Source organism: Ambystoma mexicanum, chromosome 3q (assembly GCF_040938575.1).
Source record: "Ambystoma mexicanum isolate Mex_15411 chromosome 3q, UKY_AmexF1_1, whole genome shotgun sequence".
NCBI classification, from domain to species: Eukaryota; Metazoa; Chordata; class Amphibia; order Caudata; family Ambystomatidae; genus Ambystoma; species Ambystoma mexicanum.
In genome coordinates, this window is record NC_090926.1 from 772,916,600 (window position 1) to 772,939,856 (window position 23,257).

General features: G+C 50.2%; 1 protein-coding gene across 5 annotated transcripts in view; it reads right to left on the reverse strand.

Annotated features, from left to right (window-relative positions):
• The window catches only part of TMEM94 (transmembrane protein 94), a 2,019,771-nt gene that overhangs the window by 95,798 nt on the left and 1,900,716 nt on the right, over positions 1–23,257 (reverse strand). For all 5 annotated transcript variants that reach the window (XM_069654803.1, XM_069654805.1, XM_069654804.1 and 2 more), the window contains 3 exons: positions 11,053–11,147; positions 10,874–10,967; positions 10,069–10,239 (listed from right to left, as the gene is read on the reverse strand). In XM_069654803.1, coding sequence (XP_069510904.1) covers positions 10,069–10,239; positions 10,874–10,967; positions 11,053–11,147 — 360 coding nt within the window. The remainder of the gene's footprint in view (positions 1–10,068; positions 10,240–10,873; positions 10,968–11,052; positions 11,148–23,257) is intronic.

Consider the following 23,257-nt stretch of genomic DNA (forward strand, 5'->3'; position numbering starts at 1 on the left):
ATTCCTGCCAGATGGAAGGGTACCAGAAACATCCCTTGGGCGACGGCTCAGTGCCACAGATCCTGGGCTTCCTTGGATAGGGCTGGGGATCTGGTGCCTCCCTGCTTCCAGATGTAGAACATTGTGGTGGTGGTGGTGTCGGTGAAAATCCTTACCACCTTGCCCTTGAGGGACGGGAGGAAAGACCTGAGGGCCCAGAACACGGCTCGGAGCTCCAGGACATTGAAGTGTAGTGACCTCTCCTCCGGGAGCCAAAGGCCTCTTGCGTGGAGATCTCCGGTGTGCGCTCTTCATCCCTCCAGGGAGGCGTCCGTCGTCACCGTCTCCTGATGTGCCGGGGTCTGGAAGTCCATACCCGCCGGCAGATGCGCGCGGGACCCCCACCACCGGATCGCTTGGCGGGAGGTCTCGTTGAGCGGGATCCTGTCTTCGAAGCTGCCCGCCGCCTGCATCCAACGAACATCGAGGAACTCCTGCAGTGGACGCATCCGCAGCCTGCACAGGCGCACGAGGTAGATGCACGAGGACATCATGCCGAGAAGGGACGTGATGGGCCTCACCCTGGCCACGTCCATGGTCAACAGCCATTGTACCTTGCCCAGGATGGCCTTCATCCTTTCCTCCGACGGAGAGGCCAATCGTGCCACTGTGTCGAGACTGGCTCCCAGGAACAGGGCGACTTGCGACGGTACGAAGTGGGATTTCGGGAAGTTGAAAATCCTAGCTACGTGAGCAGCTGCACGGTCTTCGCTGTGTGCCCCACGGCGAGTTCTCTCGTCTTTGCTCGGGTAGACGTGGATCCCCTGCAGGCGCAGCTGCACCGATACTGGTGCTAGGCACTTGGTGAATACCCTGGGTGCCGACTTCAATCCGAAGGGAAGGGCCTTGAACTGGTAGCGTCGCCCTTGGACTATGAATCTGAGGAACTTTCGATGTCCTTTTAGAATGGGGATGTGAAAGTAGGCGGAAGTCGCCTTCCTCCAGCTGTCCCAGCACGTGCTGGAGGGTGACCATCCGGAACTTCTGGGACTTGATGTACTTGTTTAAACGACAAAGGTCCAGGATGGGTCGCCAGCCGCCGGTCTTCTTTCTTATGAGGAAGTATCGTAAGTACACTCCTGAGCCCCGGAGCCTCTTTGGGATGAGCTTGATGGCTCCTTTCTTCAGCATCGCCCTTACTTCCAGCAGCAGTTTAGGGACGTGGTTTTCCTTCCTGGCCACGGGTGGAATGCAGGGGCACTACTTTAGAAACTCGAGAGTGTGCTCATGGGCCAGGGCATCCAGCACCCATTGGTTGGTGGAGATGGACTCCCACACGCTGAAGAACTTTGCCAGCCGGCCTCCCACCAGGGTGCTCAGGTGGGGGCCCGAGCCTACGGCCGGTTCAGTCCTGCTTGGCGGCGGCCTTGCCACCTTAGCCTCCTTGGCGACGAGATCCTCCTGACTTGCCGCGTCTTCTGTAGGCCTCCTACGACGAGGTGGTACGTCGAGGAGCCGCAGCCAAATTCTTTGGAGGCACCTTGTTTGCCTCCGGAGCTCCGAAAGGGCGGCCGTCGTTGCTGCAACACTCCCAAGGCCCGAGCCGTCTCCGTCTCCTTGATGGCCTGCAGTGACTCGTCCACTGTCTTGCCAAACAGGTTGTTCCCGTTGAAAGGCATGTCCAGAACTCTGGTCTGCACGTCTTGGTGGAAATCGGTTGCCTTGAGCCAACCACGCTGGCGAAGGCAAACACTGTTGCCCATCTGGCAAAAACCAGTGTCAGCAATGTCCGTGGCTACCGTTATGGCATGGTCCGACGCCGCCTTCCTGTAGGATCTCCAGGGCCTCAGCCCTTCTTGTGGTCGCCGCTGACGAGATGACCCGCCGTCCCATGGCGTCCAGTTTCTTCCCCTCGCCGTCCGGTGGGGAGGTCGAAGTTGAAGCCGTCACCCCCACTGCTTTCTTCTGGGCCGCCGCAGAGACCACCGAATCGGGGGTCGGCTGCGCCCTAAGGCACATGGGGGCGGAATCCGGGACCCAGTACTTCTTCTCGTACCGGTCTCTCTTGGCAGGAGTCGTGGACGGGTTCTTCAGGAGCGACAGCCCCTCGTCCCATATGTCGTCAAGTAATGGAACTGAGGGGACTGTTTTCCTCTTGGCCTTGCGCCGTTGATAGAGGAAACCTTCCTTCTTCTGTTCCTCGGGGCAGAGCTGGAAGAGCTTGGATGCCCTGGCGATCATAGCTGGAAGGAGCCAATTTCACCGGGTGGGGAGGCCCGGGGAGGTGGTGACGGAAGGCCCATCCCGTCGTCACCACCGTCGTCATCCGTCCCCGTCGTGGCCGTCTCTGTTCCCGTTTCATCCCTAAGATCAGGGGAAGGAGATGAGGGCTGTGAAGGCTGGAAGGGCGAGGGAGGGGGGGTGAATTCTCCTCCGCTTGCTTGGAGGGCTTCCTGACGGTCCAGGCTGTGCTGGATCGTCCGTTGGGGGTAAGGGCAACCTTGTCCTAATCTCCGTACACAAGGCCTGGATCGCCATCAAGATTGCTCCCGAGTTGTCCTGTGGGCCAGGTACTGGCTGCGACGGGCGCGACGGTTGGGAAGTGGAATCCTCCGCCTCCACGGGCTCCTTGTCGGCACTGTTGCCTCTTACAAGGCCTGAAAGGAGGACGCGCACACAGAGGGATTTCTCAACACGTCTTTATTTCACTTTCACAAATCCTAACTGGCGCTTCTCGTGCCTTACCCAGGACTCCCCTCGTTCCCCAACTCCCCGTTATAAACTCTGCCTCTCCAACGGCGGGGCTAAACAACCATTGGTGCCTGGCAACACCGCCCCTGAACAATATGTCCAAACATCAACTCAACATTCTTCAACAAGGCTCATAGGTCTCTTGATGGTTCGCCGTGGTCTCTCGTCTTGGGCACCTGGCCCTGGCATTCCCTGAGTTCCTGCTTCATAGCTTGTCCCTCCAGGATCTCCTACCGGAGGGGTCCACAGGTCGTCTTGCGGTTCTGGGGAACACAGTCTCTGAGGTAGCTCCGTTCCCTCCCGTCTGACATAGTGTCTGAATTGCTGACAGTTACTGGTGACGGCTCTGTTTTGATCTTCGGCTGTCACCATTGTACCTTTCACTGCCGTTACCCTTATGGGACTTGGGGCAAACCGCGGATCTGTCTTTCTGGGCGTTGGATGAGAACTTCAGCTCCTATGTGGAAATCTTTTGTCACCGTGTGGCGGCGAGTGTCGGTGTCTTGTCTCGCTCTGTCTTTGGCTTCTGCATCCCTTTGGAGTATGTCCATGTCCGGCGGTTCATCGCTTGACGGGTTGCGTGGTATGCGGGTTCGCACTTCGTAGCGGAGCATGAGCTCGGCAGGTGTCTTGTTCATGGCTTCATGGGGTGTGTTTCTATAGTCTCGTAGAAGTCGACACAGTGCCTGGTGGAGATTGACTGCTTCGACCCTGGCCATCTGTATCGTCTTTTTAATTGACGCCATGAAGCGTTCTGCCATTCTGTTCGCTTGCGGGTGGCGGGGGTTTATCTTCATGTGTGTAAAACCCAGATGCTTCGCCAGTGCCCCGAAGTCGTGGCCACAGAACGGTGGTCCATTGTCGGACTTGACTGTTTTGGGGATTCCCCACTCACTGAATACTTCCTCCAGTGCCGCTGCTACTTGGGGCACTTGGGGCAACGCTGTGGTGGTAACCAATTTGACAATCGGGAATCTGGAATGTTCGTCTATTAGCAGCAGGAGATAATCACCCGCTTCCGTGGGCCCATAAAAGTCCATGGCTACTCGCTTCCACGGGCGATCGGGTATCTGCGTGTGCTGTAGTGGTGGTGGGTTTTCAGCCGGGGCTGTGCACTGGCAGGCATGGCAGTTCTTCACCCATTCCTCTACTGCTGCATCTTGGGCCGTTCGGACAACCTCGCTCCTTAGTGTGGCAGGGATGACAATCCTGCACCCTCTGAGAAGAATGTCTTTGTCCTTGACAGCCAGTTCCTTGTGCACCCTGGCCAGTCTTTCGATCTCCTGCCTGCTCACTCCCGGGTGCGCCAGCATTGCTCTGTGATGGTCTTTCCACTTGTTGGTCAACGTGAGGCTGATAGCAAGGGCTGTCGTAGGGTCAGGCGACCATCTGTCGCCTTGACGAGGGGGCTGAATGGCTGCGACGAGTTCATTGGTGTCTTGTTTGGGGTTGCCTGTGTTGCTCATGGATGAGGCTTGGGCATCAACCCTCTCATGTATGCGAGCAAGCTCGCTGACTTCTGGGATGGTGAGGGTTTTTTTTAATAGCTGTTTCTTGAGTGCGGGGACAGGCACCCTTCTATGACCCTCAGCCTTATCGCTTCTTCTAGGGAAAATGCGTCGAACTGGCAGTTTGCTCCCTTCACTCTTAAGCGGGTTATGAATTAATCGACTGTCTCTTGTGGCAATTGAGTGCATTTGTTAAATAGATACCGCTCTTAGTCGCGGTTGACTTCGATGATGAGGAGTTTGTCTAGGGCCCCAATCAGGTTTGTGAATGTGGTTTGTTGAGCTGCGGGGATCGTTTTCACAACTGTCTTTATCTCCCCCCCCCACCAGATTGAGGAAGATGTCCCTGATATTGGGGGAGTCACCATCACCAGACCCCCGCACGTAGTGCTGAAAATCTTCCATCCAGTCAGTCCATCTCGACCCCTTGGTGGCTTGGGGCGCCATGGTGAATGGCGGGGGTAACCGCAGCTGTATTGGTTTCGTCTCGCTGGCCAGTTGGGGGGATCCATGATTGGACACAGGGTGGCTCTTGTTGCTGGGCGGTGGGAGCCCGCGGGCGTACAGTCAGTCCAAATGCTGCCTCAAATTCTCTGGGCCGGAGTGGCGACCGCGCCGCAGACGGTGGCGTACGCTGGTGTAGGCCTAACACGCAGGTGAGCGTGGACTTGCACTCACTTGAGAGACCGGTGACAAGGATGGGCCCTTAGGAGAGAGGAGGCCGGAGGCGCAGCCGGAGGGCGTGGGTGGGAATCACCGGCACGCGTCGCTGGAGCGGACCTGGCGGACTGCCGGACCAAAGGCACACTTCCCAGTGCTCGCACAGCTGTCTGGCACGCCGTCCCAGGCGTGACGATGGAGGAGGAGAGGAGTTCGGCATGTAAGCAAACGCCCACACGCTCGCGGCGGATTGCCGTTACTCGTACTGGAGGAGGAGGAGTAGGAGGAGACTCAGTAGATATCCGAGAGAGGATGAGGCGGATTGTCAAGGAGGACTCTGTTGTGCGCACGGACAGCCTTCGTCGCCAGTGTTGCCTCTTACAAGGCCTGAAAGGAGGACGCGCACACAGAGGGATTTCTCAACACGTCTTTATTTCACTTTCACAAATCCTAACTGGCGCTTCTCGTGCCTTACCCAGAACTCCCCTCGTTCCCCAACTCCCCGTTATAAACTCCGCCTCTCCAATGGCGGGGGCTAAACAAGTTAACCCATTGGTGCCCGGCAACAGGCACCACCGTCGCTTTCTTTGTCTGCCTCGTCGGGATCCCTCCCGTGGGACCGGACCGCCTCGAACTTCTTGTTCAGGATCTTTGCGACTCCAGCCAGCTCCTCCTCAGAGGCTGTATCTGTGTCCATGATGGCCACCGGGCCCCCCCCTCTTTTTCCACCGGGGTTTTCACGGGGGTTTTATCGATGGGTTGAAAAGAGGATTCCCTCTGCGGTGGCAGGGAAACTCTGGGCCCCGAGGTCGCCTCCACTGGGGAGCCTCCACAGGCTTCGCCAGGGCCGCCACGACTCCCTCGATAAAGGCCTTAGCCGGGTGAATCAGGGCCTTCACGACTTTGGACGCGCTTGAGGCCTTCACCTTGGGGGGAGGGTCACTGCCTCGCTCCCCCTCGGCTGTCTCCATTTGGATCGACCGGGACTTCTCCTGAAGCCTACCCGGGTTCTACGATTTCCTCTTCCCCAAGCCAGAGCGTTGGTTCGTAGTTGATGGCATCAGTGAAAGTGCACCCTGCCTGGCTACCGAAGAGCCCGATCGATCGGCGCTCTCAGTGCCCGCAGACCTTTTCCTTTTGTTGGGCCCCCATCGCCGCAGTGCCCTCAAAGGTCTTAGAAGACCGCTCAGACGACGACTTCTTCTCACCTACCGCTGGGCTCTTCCATTCCAGCCAGTTGGTGAGGCGGATACGCCGATCCTTCATAGTCCGTTTCCGACATGTTCTTGCAAAACACACAGTCCTTCTCCACGTGCGTTTTGTTTTCGTGAAGGCAGTAGAGGCATCTGGAATACTCATCCTCCTTGAAGACATTCTGCAATCCGCATCCAGGGCAGCTCCTAAACAGCTTGGATCCGGGAGTCATGTTTCCTTTGTCCTGGGCCATGTCCATGCGGGGTAGGCCTCAAAAATCTTCCGGAATCCTACAAGAAGTGAAATTCAACTAAAACTTTGCCTTTGAGGGGTGTAGAAAATTCTGAAACGGGTCCCCGTTGATCGAAAGTAGTAACGGTGGAGCTTGAGGCTCGATTGACCGAAAAAATGAGATTAAACTCTGTGAAAAATCGCAAAGTAACAGTGAAAGCTTGAGATCTATAGCACGAGGACTCCCAACACTTAAATGTGCGGTAAAAATCTGAAGATGGCCGCCAGAGGAGAGGCTTAGGTAGAGGCAGTCATTGGCTGGGGAGGAGAGGCAGTCATTGGCTGGGGGCAGTATGACCCAGAGACCAGTGATTGGTTATTAGGAGAAAGTTCAGAAAAGAAACTGAAACTGATTTCTTCTTTACCGAGGATTCCCAGCCTGACGAAGGGGAATATTCATGAGCATGTGAATCCATGCCAGATCCCATTCTGGAGAATATGTGGGAGGAATGTAAACATTAGAAGAGTGTCTTCTCTTTGTTAAAAATGGTTCAGAGATCCTGAAGAAACAATGAGAGAACTAGAGTGACAGAAAAAAAAGTGCTCTCTTCTGATGTGCTTTGAGGTTTGACCATAGCTGAAGAGGTGGCTAGTAGCTGATGTCAAAGGATTGGAAATCCTTTTAAAACAACTTTTTCCTAACCTTCCAATACTCGTTAGGATTCTAGAGTAGGACCTCAAACAACGGAATAGCAAGAGATTTCCCTTATGGGCCGAATCTAGCGATGTTGGGAGATGCTCGCTTGGGGATAATGGGGGTAACAGGTTTAGCCAAACAACATTGCAACCCAAATCTCGCATATAAAAAAATTGAACAATGCAGAACCCAACCCCCGGCCCCCAAATAAACCTAGAACAAACAAGAACAATGGCACCTCTACACACCCTACCATTCATGACATCCACGGCCTAAGCTCATGGGGCCCCATTACCAACAGCTACCACAAACACATTGCATTACTGAGGACAGGGTTAGAGAACCAAAGGGTGCTTGGGAGGCCTGGGCCTCTTGACTCCCGTATTCAGAAATCCAGATTTTGCCCCAGGGCTCAGGTCAAGGGTCTTTAATAACAGGCCAAAAAGGGAGACGTGGGAGGGCGGCGACTTCTACACATTTTACAGATCTTTAGAGAAACATCACCCCTGACCTTCCTTGAGTGTAAAGAGAAATCTGAAATAACTGAAAGCGACAGATTCAAATACTCTCAAACTAGGCACTGGGTTGCCACCCATCCTGAGGTTAGGCAGGCAGTGCTACGGACTCCCAGGGCTCTGGAACTCATCCTGGGGGGCAGTACAACTAAGGGGTGTGTATTTAGAGTTCCAATGGATGACAACAGTTTAAGAAGTGCTGATTTGTCACTGCTAATGTTATGATGACAAACAAGTTAACCTATCTCTATTATTCATTGGTTCACACTTCTAAACTGCATATACTTCTTATGGGTGCAAGATTGTAGGGGTCCCTATCTAACAGTTCCATCCAAGCGACAATCCACTACAGATGACATATGTACTACACCAGTATTCTAAAACTCCATTGGTTGGCGCTAAACTAGAATAAGTATGGACTTTCATTGGTTGGCAGGTAATATGGCCAACCTTGGGCACTGACAAGGTGCAAGGAAATATGGAGACATACAAGGTGGGGGTAGAGAAATAAATATACGACTCTTGTTCAAATTAAATAAAACAGCCCTTATTATTCCAGCACCATGAGGTTTGTCGAGTTCTAAGACTTTGTCCTTGGGAGTCTCTCAGTGCCGGCTCCCCTTGCCTGGACCAGTAGATACCTTAGCTCGCCTTGGTACATTGTGATTAACTATTGTTTTTAATCGCGTGTTACTGGACCGTGTTTCAGGTTTAGACTCCTCTATTTATTTGGATTTTGCTACTTCTGCGCAAGTGCGTTTCGACTGGCTGACCGCATGGGACATCAATCTCTCAACAACCAGGGTATGTCTTGGCTTGCTTGTTGCGTCAAATTCAGTCTGCCTTGCATTGTAGCTAATTGAATTAAATGGTTGAACACTTGCCAGCCTGGAAATTGTTCCCTGGTCTCTCGCTGTTCCTGTGTGCAAACCTACTTTCTGGTTCCTGCAGCCTAGAAATTCCTTTCCTCTGACCTGTTGCACGGCTCTGCAGACTTCTAAGATTTAACAGTATATGTTTCATGACCTATGGCTCTGAGGCCCACCTCCATTTCCAGGACGTCTGTTCTGAGGTGCTTTTAAAATGGTAATGGTTTTGTCATGTTTACTTCCATGCTGACACACTTACTTCTCTATCCATAGGGTCCTGATTCATGTCTGCCATACGATGAATTCCCTACCTGTGTATTCAGCATCTAACTTACCTATGATTTCAGCTGCCCTATCAGTGTAGTGAATCTAAACTGTGCATGCTGGAACCTACCTCCTCTTTATATTAGTGTCAGCACACTACTTGTGCTCCATGCAATCTACTTTCTACACTAATGTCACTTAAGGTAAGTCATTCTTTAAAGCATTGTTTCAAATGTGTCCCTTTTCACCTAATATATTTGTCTCTTCTGAGATACGTAGGGTGGAAGGGCTACAACATATTTTCTGGTCAATAACTGCATCACCACAGGTGTATCTCCAGATTGTACAAGATGCTGAGAACGGGCATACAGATCTATGAATACATGGGAAATAGACATTAACCAACCAATTGAGGACAACACTTGGCTAGGCTTATGGGCCTGAAATTACTCTCCTCCAGGTGCGTCACTAATAAAGAGTGTATGTTTAAGCTGACTTATAGATGGCATTGCCCCCCACCCTCTATGTTACACAAAATCAAAGCTGGCATTGACCCCCGCTGCTGGCGTAAATAATTTCATATGTGGTGGGCCTGCCCAAGTATTCAAATTTACTGGTGAGGATTGGGTCGGCCATCACTGACATAACTGGTAGGCAGCTGCCGATGGATCCTATGGTCAGTCTATTGGGGATTCCATGAGAGAAGATCCATCAGGAAACAGGTGGGACTCTAAATTGATCCCTCATCTTCTGGTTGCAGCAAGGATTGCAGTGGCTAGATTTTGGAAAATGGAGAAGGGCCCAGTGATTGCACAATGTGATCTAAAGTGTGGGACATAATGGTAGCAGATAAAGGAACGGCTTCCATGGACAACCAACTCCACAGGTTCACAGATATCTGGTCACCGGTCCTGTAATTTGATGTAAAGTACCCAGCACTGAAGCACAAACAAAAGTCTGTTAGATGGTTCTTAGGGCTCTGAGCGACAGAGAGGGGTTTTGGGGAGAGAGGGGAAATGTGGGAAACGGTGGGGCAAAGGGGAAACAATGGGATGGAATTGACTTTCTGTGATTAACTGTAATCATCCCTCCAGTCTAATATGGTGATAATGTTTAACCAAACTGGTTTAAATAAAATTGTTACAAAATAAAATTAAATACAAATACTTTTTCCTATGGCCTCTTGGACACCAAGAAAGATTTCATAGGCATAAGTAACACTTACCTTACGATTCTGTATTGTTGACTCTGGGAAGGAGTCAGCTATACAGTGTCATCACTTAAAGGTTTAACATCAGATAAAACATTGATACGATGACACAACATAGAAGGGGCCAAAAGAGATGCAAGCAGCTCTACCCAGCACTGGGAGAGCACCGCTCCAAAACAACATCACTCACCTGATCTCATGAAGCTTCACCAACTCATTGATGACCACCACCGACAAAAGAGACAGTAAGGCAAGGAGCCAGGACACCAGTGGGAGGTCAGCAAGGTGGAAACTTAGCGAGGACTGAGTATTGGTCCAGAACGTCAGATCCAAAGTTGTCTGCAGGATTTGTCCCACCAATCTATGGAATGCAAAACAAAGTTTGTCAGATATTGTATACTCAATATCTATATTAATGTTGTCACACTCTGCATGGAGAAGTACACTTACTCTATCCATTCCTCTGAGCAGTCACAACAACTGCCAAGCTCTACGATTATTGAAATGTTTCTGATACTACCTACCAAAGTGTGCATACTTCTAGATGTGCATACTAGCCTCTACTGAAGCATTTCCTCCTGAAGTACTATCCTTTCCTCCCCATGGCCCTCATATGAGGTAGCATCTTGTCATATGCAATGGTCATCAGCACAGCCAATGCATTGTCAATGTATTGGAATGGTGTTGATGCATGGATGGTATCTGGAATGGTGTGAGGCACTCAGTCAAGGCTGGGTGACGTACCATTCCAGAGTGGGATAGAGGAGGCAGAGGTAGGAGGCAGCTGTGGTCTGTGCCATGCAACCAATAAAAGTAGGGAAAATGTACCTAGTGCCGTATAAATCTTTTCAGAGTGCTCCAAATAAAAACATCTCTCATAACAGTTAAAAAAAAACCTTATTGAAACCGGGCCTCTTCAATACATCAACACAAAATCTGTTTGCCAGGCTTTTATGCCTATCAACTCTAAGTACAAGTTGATGCCTGTTACTTACACGACAGGCAGTGTGAGGAACCACCACATGTTACTGAATGGACTTTTCCGCCAAAGAGGTTTTGAACGATGTACGTGACTCAGGGAGATAACGACTGAAAGAAAGAAAGAGGCAACCTTAGTGCTATCGACTCTACGGTTAGTAAGAGAAAGTAGAAATCAGTTAAACTGAGCACTTACCTGTATGTAGCACAATTAAACAGGCACACATCTTCTGTCCCAAGAGTAAACCATTGGAGAAAATGCCAAACCAGTCTGGCGCATCCACAGCATCACTGCAAGAACAGAAAGTTGTGAGGAATGTGCAACAAGCAAATTGCTCATTATTGAGACAGCCCCACTGACTGTCACAAGGACAACCTAGGAGATCTGGGCAGGGAGGCATTGAGACATCTCCCACAATTTTGTGGCAGAGGTAGATTGTGATGGTGAGGGTAAAGGCAGTCGTCATCAGCGATGGACAAAAGGATTTTCTGTGACACACAGTTATCTTAAACATGAAAGCAATAGGAGCATTTACTTTCCATGAGGAGAAAGGGATAACACAGTCCCCTCCAGTGTGAGACAGAGGTAGCTCTGAGAAGAGGCAGTACTGTCTCACGAAAATGAGTTTAATCCTCTGAAGTGTTAAAAAAAAGATTTCTTTTGTAGAGGGAATAATGGATAGAAACGGCCCAGCATGGTACAGAGAAGGAGAAATTACTTACCGTATTGATCTTTCTATGGATTCTTCTCCGGCATCAGCTCTACTGCTCAGAAACGTTTCGACAGGGGAACCTCAACTCAGACGTCGATCCATCTTGCTCGGTGCTCTATCGTTGGCTCTGGATGTGGCCCAAACCTCAGTTCCCCCTTTTTTCTCCTGTGCTTGTACGCTGAAGAGGAAAACAATGGGAACCTGGAAAAAACTTGACAATGGGAAACATCCCAAAGGGTGAAAAAACCCAAGGATCAGCGAAAAATGGAAAGATTTTATTTTATTTTTTTAAACAACAAGCGACTAGCCAGATAGAAGCGGTCACCTCAGAACCGTCACCAGGCGTCCCTTTGTTTGGACAGATGCGCCAAGCCACAAGAACTTTCTGAGCGGGGATAGAAGGTAGGGGGTGATGAGGAATCTGCGAGAGAAGAATCCATAGAAAGATCATTATGGTAAGTCATTTCTCCTTCAATGGATTGCTTTTCTCTCACATATTCCTCACCTGATAGACTCCCCAAGCAGTTAGGGCCACAGAGGTAGGCAGAAAGTGTTATAGTAGCAGATTTTGCAGAACTGCCCTACCAAAACGTGCATCAGCCCCGTGGGCGACATCTAGACAGTAGTGCCTGGTAAATGTGAGCAAGGACGACCATGTCGCCGCACAACAGATGTCCCTAATGGGAACTGTAGAAGTCGAGACCCTCTCGTCGAGTGTGCCCTAATGACGGGAGGAAGCTCCCTGCTTGCAGAGTGGTAACATTATGCAATGCAGAAGATAATCCATCACGATAGAGTCAGCTTTGTTACCGCTAGACCTTTGCGGGAGAATTAATGGGCCACAAACATTTGGTCAGATTTCTGGAACGCAGACATTCTAGCGACATAAAAGCTCAAAGCTCTCTTGGGATCCAAGCAGTGGAACCGATCCTCTTCCTTAGAGAGGTGTGGCGGAGGGTAGAAGACTGGCAAATCTGAGAAAGGTGGAACTCAGAAACCCCTTTTGGAGAAAGCCAGGTCGTACTTTAAGGGAAACCTTTTCCTGAAAAAAACGCAGGAACGGGGGCTTGCAACAGAAGGCCTGCAACTCACTAAATCTCCTGGCTGACGTGATCGCAACCAAAAAGGCTGTTGTCAACAATAACAGTCTCAAAGTACAGGAATGCATGGTCTCAAACGGAGCGACCATCAAGAATGTCAGAACTAGATTTAAATCCCAGTCTAGGACAACAAAGGGAGTTGCCGACAACCTATTCACAAGGCCCTTCAGGAATTGGGCCATAACCGGGATCGTAAAGAAGGAACCTTGATCCGGGGAGCTTTTGAACACAGACAAGGCGGCCAAATATCCTTTGACTGTGGTAACCTGAAGGCCGGTTGAGGGCAGTGACAGAAGGAACTCCATCACTGTAGTGGTGGGGCAAGAGATGGGATCGATCTCGCGTTCCCTGCACCACGCCTCAAAGTTTCTCCACCTGCACGCATGCAGTAATCTTGTAGACAGTCTGCGTGCAGAGAGAAAAACCTTGAGTACCTCCTCTGAGAGGTCCCAGTCATCATACCTCATCCTCTCAAGAACCACGCACGTAGGTTGAGGGACTACGGGTTCAGGTGGAGGAGCCGACGTTTCCGACTGGGTCAGGAGATCCGAGGCACTGAGGCAACCAGTGAGGCAGACAGATGGTCAGATCCAAGAGATCAGAATACCATGTTCTCCTCGCCCAGTCCGGAGCGATCAAGATCATGGCTGCTCAAAACCGCTTGTACCTCCTGAGAACCAATGGGAAGAAGGGAATTGGGGGGCAAGGTGTAGTGGAGAGGGAAGGCTCAATCCACCAGGAACTCGTCCCGAGTACACCGTTCGCTGGGAATTCCCTTGAGCAAAACTGTCTGCACTTCTTGTTGGACTCTGTGGCAAACAGATCCAATGCTGGTGTACCCCAGAGAGAGAAGACCTCCTCTAGGACTTCCTGGCACACTTCCCACTTGTGTGAGACCATGCTCTGCCTGCTCAGAGCATCTGCCAAGCCGTTCTCTGTCCCCGCCAGATGAACTGCAGAGACTGGGACTTCATTCTCCAGAAACCAGAACCACAGCTGCATCACTTCTCTGCAAAGGGGGAGGGAGCACACCCCACCCTGCTTGTTCAGGTAGTGAAAGGCCCCCATGTTGTCCGTCAGGATCAGGACGTGTTTCCCCTGACGTGAAAGTCCCCTGATGGCTCGCAACTCCAACCTGTTGATGTGCTACCTGGCTTCTGTCGCCGACCAAAGGCAGCTCACCTGCAAATCCTCGCAGGCAGTGAGTGCCCGAACCCTCCAGAGATGCATCTGTGACCGCTCGGGTCTGAGGCCAAGGAGGTCAGAAGGGTCCCTCTGCCATAAAATAGCCACGGTTGGTGGACCAGCTGAGGTTGTGGACCACTTGGTTGGACACCTTGAGAGGATTTGTGAGCGCTCCGAGGTACTGTTACCACTAACTCTTAGGAGCCACTGTAGGGTTCTCATGTTCACCGTGGCCCCTGGCTCTATAAAAATACAGGAGGCCATGAGACCTAAGAGGCGGAGGAAGAAGCCACTGGTCGGGGCGGGGCAGTGATTCCGGAACAAATATACCATCTGTGCTATGCTGTCGACTCTCTATCAGTGAAGGCCTTCCCCCACACGGGTGTCTAGGACTGCTCCAATGAACTGGCGCCTTTGGACCGGTGTCACATGGGACTTCAAGTTCAGGGAGAAGCCCAGCATGTGCAGTAGCAGGCAGGTGTCCTCTAGATGAGGCAAGAACTGCCCCGCCAATTTCCCATCCGAGGTACGGAAATACATGGACCCCTGATCTCCTGAAGTGAGCTGCGACTAACGCCATGAGCTTGGTGAAGACCCTTGGAGCGAAGATCAACCCAAAGGGAAGCACCTTCAACTGATAGTTTTTTACCCCTAAGAGGAACCACAGGAACTTCCTGTGTTTTTGATATAGCGGCACATGGAAATAAGCATCCTGCAGATCTATTGACACCAGTCAGTCCTGAAGTTCGCGAGCATGGAGAATTTCTTTCAACGTCCCCATCCTGAATTTCTCTTCCTCAGGAACTTGTTCAAGGCCCTGAGATCCAGAATGGGATGGAGACCACCTCCATTCTTGGGTATCAGGAAATACCAGGAATACCAACCCGACCCTCTCTGATCGTAAAGGTACTTCTTCCACGGCACCCTTCAACAACAGGGCTCGCAGTTCTTCCTGGAGCTGGTCCAAAATACCTTCAGCTATCCCTCCGCAAATACCTCCCCTCTCGAGCTCTTCACTCCTCTACCTCCAACTCACTCAGGGTCAGTCGTTTTTCTAATAAACGAGCTGGGGGTAGATCTCTGTCTTCGGCTGGGGCCTCCCTCTGGAACAGCCTCCCTGCCACTCAAGCAGAACCATCTCTGGTTCCGGAAGCACCTCAAGACCTTCCTCTTTTCTTCTGCCTTCGCTCCCCCTCTCCACTGCTGATCTGTTCTCTCTTGGCACCGTGCACCTGGCCACCCTCTGTCTTCTGGGCCCAGGTACCTGCTCATCCTGCCACCCTCCCGCACTGCCTGCGGGCCACCCCTTGCACTGGGGTCTGTATCTGTACCCATACAGCCCCCCCTTTTCTTCCTGCACTTATCAGACCTACCCTGTCTGCTGCCTTAAAACTAGCACTTGCAAATTGCTGGCTGCATTACCACTGTTTATTGCCTTTATTATTTATTTATTGTTATTTATCCGTTTCTCCTCTGCTTCGCACTTTCCACCTCGCCCCCTTTCCATGCACTTTTCCCCTCCCCCCTCTCCCATGCACTTGCGCGTTCTCAATGTCACTGGGCCTAGTAAGATCGCTGTTTTGTTCTCCCCTGTTCCCCTCCCTTGCCTTGTCGCGCTCTGAAACACTTGTGTACAAGCGCGAAAGAAATAAAATATCAATCAAAAGCTCCAGTCCCGGTTGGAACGGTGGTGTTGAGGTTCTGTCCAGTGGTTTTCTTAAGAAGGGCATACAGTAACCCCACCAAACGAGCGGCAGGGCTCAGGCATCAGAGGTATTCTCCTGCCACTGGTGCCAATTTTCTGCTAACTGTCCACCAACCGGTAGGTTGTGGAAGGGGGAATCAAAGCATCTTACAGGGCGGTGCCACCCCCACCACTGTTCTGGAAGCATCTCTGCCCCTTCCAGGGCGCTAGACACGCTTCTGCCTCTGCCTGGCTTGTGGGAGCTGCCCTTTCCTGCCTGTAGCCTCTGCCCCTAGAGGCAAAGCTGAAGGTAGGTTTGGCCGGCGGCGCTAGGCCCAGCGATTTTGGCAGCTAATTTAGACTCCTTAAACCTTTCTAAAGAGTCATCAGCCTTCTGGCCAAAAAGAAACTCTCCCTCGAAAGGCATGTACAGTAGCCTATTCTGGATGTTGAGGGAGAAGCCAGAGGTTTTGAGATAGGCTTGCCTTTCTAACACTACCCTATGGAACGGCCAACGCAGTCGGCCAAGTCCAGGCCCATTTGCCATGACTGCTTGGCTACCTCCTTCTCATCTTCCACCAGCCGTGTAAACCCATCCTGCATTTCACCTTCGGGGATGTATTGCGTAGCCTGCCCCACGGCTTTACATAAACCAAAAGAATATGTTGCAAAACCACATGCCACATCAGTGACTTTCAACGCTATGCTGCCAGAAGTAAAGAACTTCAAGACCATTGCATCCAACTTTTTACCTTCCCTGTCAGGAGGCAGATTCAAAGTGGATGCACAACAAGCCTCCCTAGAGAAGGGTGAGAAGCCATGAAAGATGGATCTCCTCTTACCGGCTTGTACTTCCCCGTAAAGTTAAGAGTTGACCGGGGGAATGAAGCAGGGCTGTTAACACAAGGAGTCTATGGGGTCTGCAATTGCCAGATTAAGTGGCATGTTATGTTCTGTCACTGTACCTTCATCTAATATGTCCGTCAATTCATAGCCCTGAACAAGCGCAAACAAGGTCTTCAAAACTAGGGTGTCTACTACCCCTTCCACTAAGGCCCTAAACTTAGCATGTGTGTGTGAAGAGCTGACCCGGCTATAGTTGGACATCTGGGGACGTGTCCAGGCTGCTGGTGTGGTGTAATCCTTGGGCTAATGCCAACAATTCCGCTTGGTCGTGGAAAGAAAATTGACACCTTCCGACCCTGTATACATGGGACCGGTGTGCCCCTGGTCATTGCCCTGGTTGGCATCGAAAATCGATGCCATGGTGCCATGGACTCGAAGAATCAGAACCTGGATAGAGGGATGAAGAGGGATTTTCTTTTGACAATGATGGAACGGCCATAAGCGCCAGTTGAGGCTTGGTTATTACCATAAAGTTGGTAACGTCAGCCTCTCAACGCTCTCGAGAAGGACCGGACGTTGATGGTTTCTATGCCTTTTTCGGCATGGAACCCGAAGGCTTCTCCGACGCCACTGGCATCGGCTGTTTGGCATGAGTGGTCGGCCCTGCCGCGGGCTTACCTTTTTCCCACGACAAGCTGGAGTAGATGGCAGTGGCGCCTTTTTCTTATGCGATCAAGATGAGGAAGAGTGGCTCCTCGAGTGTGATCGCTTTTTCTTCCGCCAATGCTTGTCCTTCTCTTTTTCGGGCTTAAGACCTTCCGCCTCGGATGACCAGACGAGCGACCCTGATGCAGATTTCGGGGACAGTCGGCCCAAAGCAAGTTTAGCGGCCCTCTCACAAATGGATTTTGGATGCATCTTGGGGTATGACGCACATCCGCCATGATTCGTACCCAGACACCAGAGACAAATGTTGTGTGGGTTGGTCACTGACATTTTGGAATGGCAGACGGTACACCTTTTAAAGCCGAAATCCAGGGAGTGGACATTACGGTCGAGGTTTTATGCTTGAAGACTATGTCGTGTTCCGTGCGAGCGCATGGAAAAAAGGAACTAAGCTATGGGGCGTAGTGACAAGGTATATATACGATGCCCGACCTCCCGTCCGGAGCAGACGATCGAGCAACAAGCAAGATGGATGGATGGCCGAGTCGAAGTCCACTACACCACCTGTCGAAAAGTTTCTGATCAGTACGTCACAGAGAGGGGTAGCCGCCTAGCAAGGTTGAGACATGCTATAACTTTTGTATGTAGTTAATTATATTGAAATTGGTGGTGTATGCAACAATACACCAATGAGTCATCCTAGTGATGTAATCTAGAACCCCCTGGGGGGTGGACAAGACAATATAAATTGTATTGTATGAGTGTGCTCCATGTTATTAAGAGAAACCACTTTTTTTGAGGTGCAGTTTTTATTATTATTGCACACCGCTTTCTTTATCAAAACAGCAAAAACCAAAATATAGTGTCCTGATAAAATGGAAAAGCAAAAGGTACAGGCAGTAATAGAGCATACGTCTCAGACCTGTTCTGCAAGCAAAGGAATAAAGTAACCAGAAAGCAAAGCAATAACTAAATTATGATAATAAACTTTTGACCAAATCTCTGCATGACATCATCATTTGAGTGGCAAAATTATTTACCAAAAACAACAGAGGCATCAATGATAAAAGATACAGTTGCATCAATTACAAAAAAAAAAAAATTGAAAGTAAAAAAATAATATTACCCCGTTCGGGGAATGCTGCAACAAGAGCAAAGCAGGACAGACTGGTGAGTGTTAGTCCATTTTCATATAGGTCAGGAGCAATTATCCTTGCAATGTCAATTATGAGTCCTATACAGTTGTACACTAATTTTTAGATCTATGAGTGACCAATCCTCAGTCGGTCTACGTCAGGAAACAAAAGATTCCCAAAGGTGTATGTTGGGTCAACAGTAGTGGTGCTGGACCCTAGAACTTTTCGGCTTCCAGGGTGGGTGCTTTCATCTGGGCCAAAAGAGGATTGTATCTCCCTATAGGTGGTAAACACAAAAAGGGGGTGGATGTTAGACACTCACGGAATAACCTGTACCTACAAGTGGTAACAGTGTGCTATATACAGAGGGGGGACCTGTATAGCTAAAAGAGAGAAAACCTCTCATTAAAAACAACAACAAAAACAAGCCAACCTGAATCTTGGGTCCGGGGGCGGGGGAGAAGAAGAGAAGGGCGGAAAGGAATAGGCAACAATTCTGTCTTGTAAAGCTGCGGTCAATCAGCAACTGGAAGGCGGCAGGAGGTGCAGCCCCTGGGTGGGATTGAAAGGCAGAGCCCCACCTTGTATCTGAAAAACACCAGTGTGTATGTCAGAGCTGGTGCAGTCCTTAATAGTACAAACATGAAAAAGAAGCAGAAGGCTAGGCAAAGTTCCTACCTGGTGGTTAAGTGAAGTTTTCTAAACAACCTCCAGTAGTTAACAATAGTGGTGGCCAGAGTCAGTTAATGCCCATCCAGAGCCCTAGGCAGGTAGAGGGCTGCAGGAGTGTAGACCCAGCACAGATAAGTTATGGGGCCGTAGGTTTAAGATTTACCCCTGTAGAGAAAGACAGGAGGTGGATTCTGTAAGGGAAGGCAAAAAAAAAAAAATGCCGTTAAAGTGCGTGCCTCTGTGCTAGGAATATGCAGTTGTAGAGTGTTAAAGAGGGTTCTACCAGTCTTGTTAGTGAGAGCTGGGGCGCTCTCCTGTGAAGTGGCGTCTTACCTTCAATAGTGAGAGGAGCTCTCCGGAGTCGCAGCTACAGGGCTCGGTGTCGGATGAAAGCTGAGTATAAGGGCAGAGTCTGCGCGTCCGGGTCCCGCACCGAGGCACTGTTCCTGTCCGCATGCACAACCGGGCCGTGCATCGAGACACTATTCCTGTGCGCATGCGCAGACGGCACATGTTTGTAATTTACGATAAAGCTGCCCGGCTGCATGAGAGTAAGAAATTTAGAGTAGCGAGCCGCGGCAGTAAATCGTGATGGTTTGGCCTTTAAGTCCAGGTAACCTGGAGGCCCATATGTGCGCCCTGCAAAGTGAAGTGCAGAGCCACCCAGCCACTGGAGGGGACCAGTGCGCATGCTCTTGGTGCCAAGCACTGGGTGTTTACGAGTGCTTGCAAACTGACGCTGTGTGGGACCTGTACTGTCGGTCACCAGTGCTGTCCAGTAGGTCTGTGGCTGGTGGAAGGGGCATAAGGCAGTATAATAAACTGCTGGTGGGAAACGGACCTGGGTCCACGAGTGCCCTGGTGCACAGGCGTGTTAGAGGCTGCCAGAATGGCGAAAGGCGGGGTAGGGGGGGCTGGGTGGGGAAAGAACAGATAAGAAGCTACAAGTGTATAATAAGGTGATACAACCGCTACCTTGTAACTCGTGGCTGGCTAAACAAACGAGCATTACGTTACAGTTGGATTAGTGAAAAAAATTCCAACCAAAATCCTCAATAACTGCAGTAAGAGGAGGTGGGGGATGCAACTGGAGGCAAGTTGCATCGTAGGGGGGGGTTTAAGAAATAGATGGGGGGTAGGATAAAGGGCATCCTAGACACCCCCTTAGTAGTACCGATTGTCCAATGGTGCTGCCTCATTAAGGCATGTTTCGATGGAGCGTAACTTGAAAACCCACCATGCTTCTTTGTAGTTCAGGGCGCTGGTGACGTTCCCCGAATTCTGTATTTTTTCAAGCACCCACCATTTGAGCTGGTCCTGGTTGTTAGGGAGAATTCTCTGTATAGGCTAATTTCCCAAACCTAGTGAGTCCCCCAGCAGCTTTGCTGGATTTTTGGGGTTTAATTTTTTCTCCTGCTAAGAGTGAGACTCTTTTTCTCCCACTCTTAGGCATGATTTGAGAATGTCCTTTGACTTTTGAATGTGTTTTATGGGCTATGGGGTCTTTTACTCCATAGGGCTTCATGTGTTTTTGATAAGTGTGTTACACAGCACCCTCAGTGCAGTAACACAGGGGTGTCATAGTGGCCCCCAAACATAGACTCCATACCCTGGGACTGACTACTGTCTCCCAGGGCATGTAAAGTCACCATTGACTTTACTAGTCTTAAATTGTGAACAGAACCAGTACAAACCAACATATTGTGGAAGTACTGGTAGGGGTAATTCGATTGCCCCTGGGTCTGTTTTTCAAGGGGGCACTGTCCAGTCCCCCCTTGTTGAGTTTCTGGCTGGTGGCAGTGGTTACCAAGCGAAATATTCCACCAGAATATTTCCTATGGGATTTTCCCATTCATTTTAAACGCACCACTTTTTTTGGTGCAATGTTAAAGATACCGCCGGGTTATTGATTTAATATTTATTCCCCGGTTGGGTCTTTTTGCCAGGACTCGGTTTTAAAATGGCGTTTGTGCTCGCCTCTGTAACTCCAACCCAAGTCGAGCCCTTTGTTCCACTTTTGGCGGGCTTCTGCACAGAAGCCTCCAAAAGTGGTGCCACTCTGTCTGGGTCTACAGGATGTGTGGGAGGGGGGAATAGGCACCCTGGACTGAGTTGCCTCGGCAACTCAAGTCGCACTCTTGTGTGATTGGCCCAGTGGTGAGCCGCCCGGCTCACCACCTAGCATGTTTGAGTGACAGCTAGGACTGATGAATGGGGGTTTTCTGCATAAAAGCAGGGCTTTGGGGACTGGAACTTCAGAAGTCGCCACAGGACCTAAAGAATCCGAAGAGGGAGAAGCTGAGCCGACCTGCAACGACGACACCACCGGTGGAGCCCTGGTGAACCGAACTCACCACTTCCCAATGACAGAGAAGATCTGCTTCCATGAGAGTCTTCTTCTTTTGAGCTGGTGGGGTTAACCAGTTCGCCTTTTTCACCTTCCTGGATCGTCTCGTGGTCGTATCGCCTGTGCCGAGCACCCCGGCGGCCGGATAGCCACGCTTCACCACTACCGTGAATAAAAGGGTAGTACCTTTTAATCGGGAAACTCCGCGGCTGGTGTCTTCCCTGGCAGTGCAACGACCTCCAGCTTTCATCCACGTCGAGATCTTCTCTTCCCCTGGACGAAGCACCGACTTGCACCCGCTGCCAGGAACAACTGGCCCCGCTGGAGCTTTCTTGCCATTTCAGGTACTGTGTCCCGCCTGGTCTCCCTTGCAACAGACTGTTCAAGGTGTCCCGTAAATCCTTGACTCTCTATCCTGGGGTGACCTCGGACCCGTTAACATTACCTTTCTGAACTGATCCAACTCTTTTTGAACTATCTGCAAAGACTTTTAAAGCGTACTTCAACTGTGTGATCTTGGGCACATTCCGCCTAGCTCTCTCCAAGAGTGGGCCTGGCGTATGAATTTTTTGCTCTACAGTAGACCCTGTCTTTCTAACTATCGGTGGGTACTTAAAAGTGTTGGTACTGTGTTATTTCCATACTCTGCCTTTTAAAATTATTGGAGTGCCATCTTGGTTAAGCGCCCACCTCTGTGTGGATAATAAGTGGTCTTCTTTTTCTAAGACTTGTCGAATAATTAATCAGTGAGGTGTATATACTTCTAATGACTGTGTTTGAACTTGCTTGATATATTATTGCCAGTGTATTTTTACAAGTGTGTTTTTAAATAAATAATTATATACTTTTATTCCAAAGCTCTGGTCAGTGTTTGCTTGTGCTACTGTATTTTTGGCCCTATTGTGTATACTGTATATACTGCCTAACTCTTCTTGAGAGAAGTCTGACTGCTCAGCCACAGCTACCAGGTAAATCTGGGTGGTACAGACTGCTACCAATTGGGTTTACTGCTAACACCTGTAGTCTTAAACATTTTGCAGTGGTTCCTAAAGGAACTGCATAGGTTTCTGCCTAACACTGGTTGTGCTGTAGTTCAAGGAAATGTGGGACCAGTGATGCTGTAAGGGTCCGACATCTGATCCTCGACCGATGTTCCACAATTCGTTTCTGTATTGGTCTGCTGGTCTGGCCTACATAACGGAGACCACAAGGGCATTCGATTACGTAAATGACATTGGGTGTTTTGCAGTTGGTGTGCTGGCGTAACGTCCAGTCCTTGCCTTGGATTTTGAAGGTCTTTACTTTGTCAGTGAAGCGGCAGACTGTGCATGCCCTGCACGGGTAGTGGCCTGTGATTTCTTAGATTCCAGAGCCCTGTTCTGAGAGTCTTTTTTGGGAGTGTGGCATGTGTCAGCCATTCAGTGATATTTTTAGAGCGTTTAAGGGCCATGCGTGGTGGAGGTTCTCGAGGTAAGACTTGGTGGATCAGTGGCCAGTATTGCTCTTGATCCTATTGGTGTTGGGTCCAAATGTAGTCACACAGGTAATTCTGGTGTTCTCTGTGTCTCTAACTTTGGGCTCAAGCAGTGTTTCACGGGGGATACAGCGAACTCTTTTTCTGGTCTTTCTGAGTAATTTCTTTGGGTACCCTCGTGCTGTAAGTTTGGATTCCAGAATTTCTGCATGATATTGGTATTGACGAATGTCAGAGCTGTTGCGTCTGAGCCTGAGAAACTGTCCGAATAGGAGATTAGTCTTGAGACTTTGTGGGTGATTGCTCCGGTAGTGAAGAAGGGAATTCCTGTCGGTTTCCTTTCTAAAGAGGGTGCAAGTAAGTTTACCCTTCTCCACTTTGATTGAAAGGTCCAGGAAGTTAATAGTTGTCGCACTGCTGGTGATGGTAAATTGAAGGTCAGTGGATCTGGCATTGAGCCATTCATAAAAGGCCATAAGCATGTTGGCTGTACCCCTCCAAACAAAAATAATGTAATCAATGTATCTGTACCATCGTTTAATGTTGGTAAAGAATGGGTTCTGCTGAGTGAGGACATG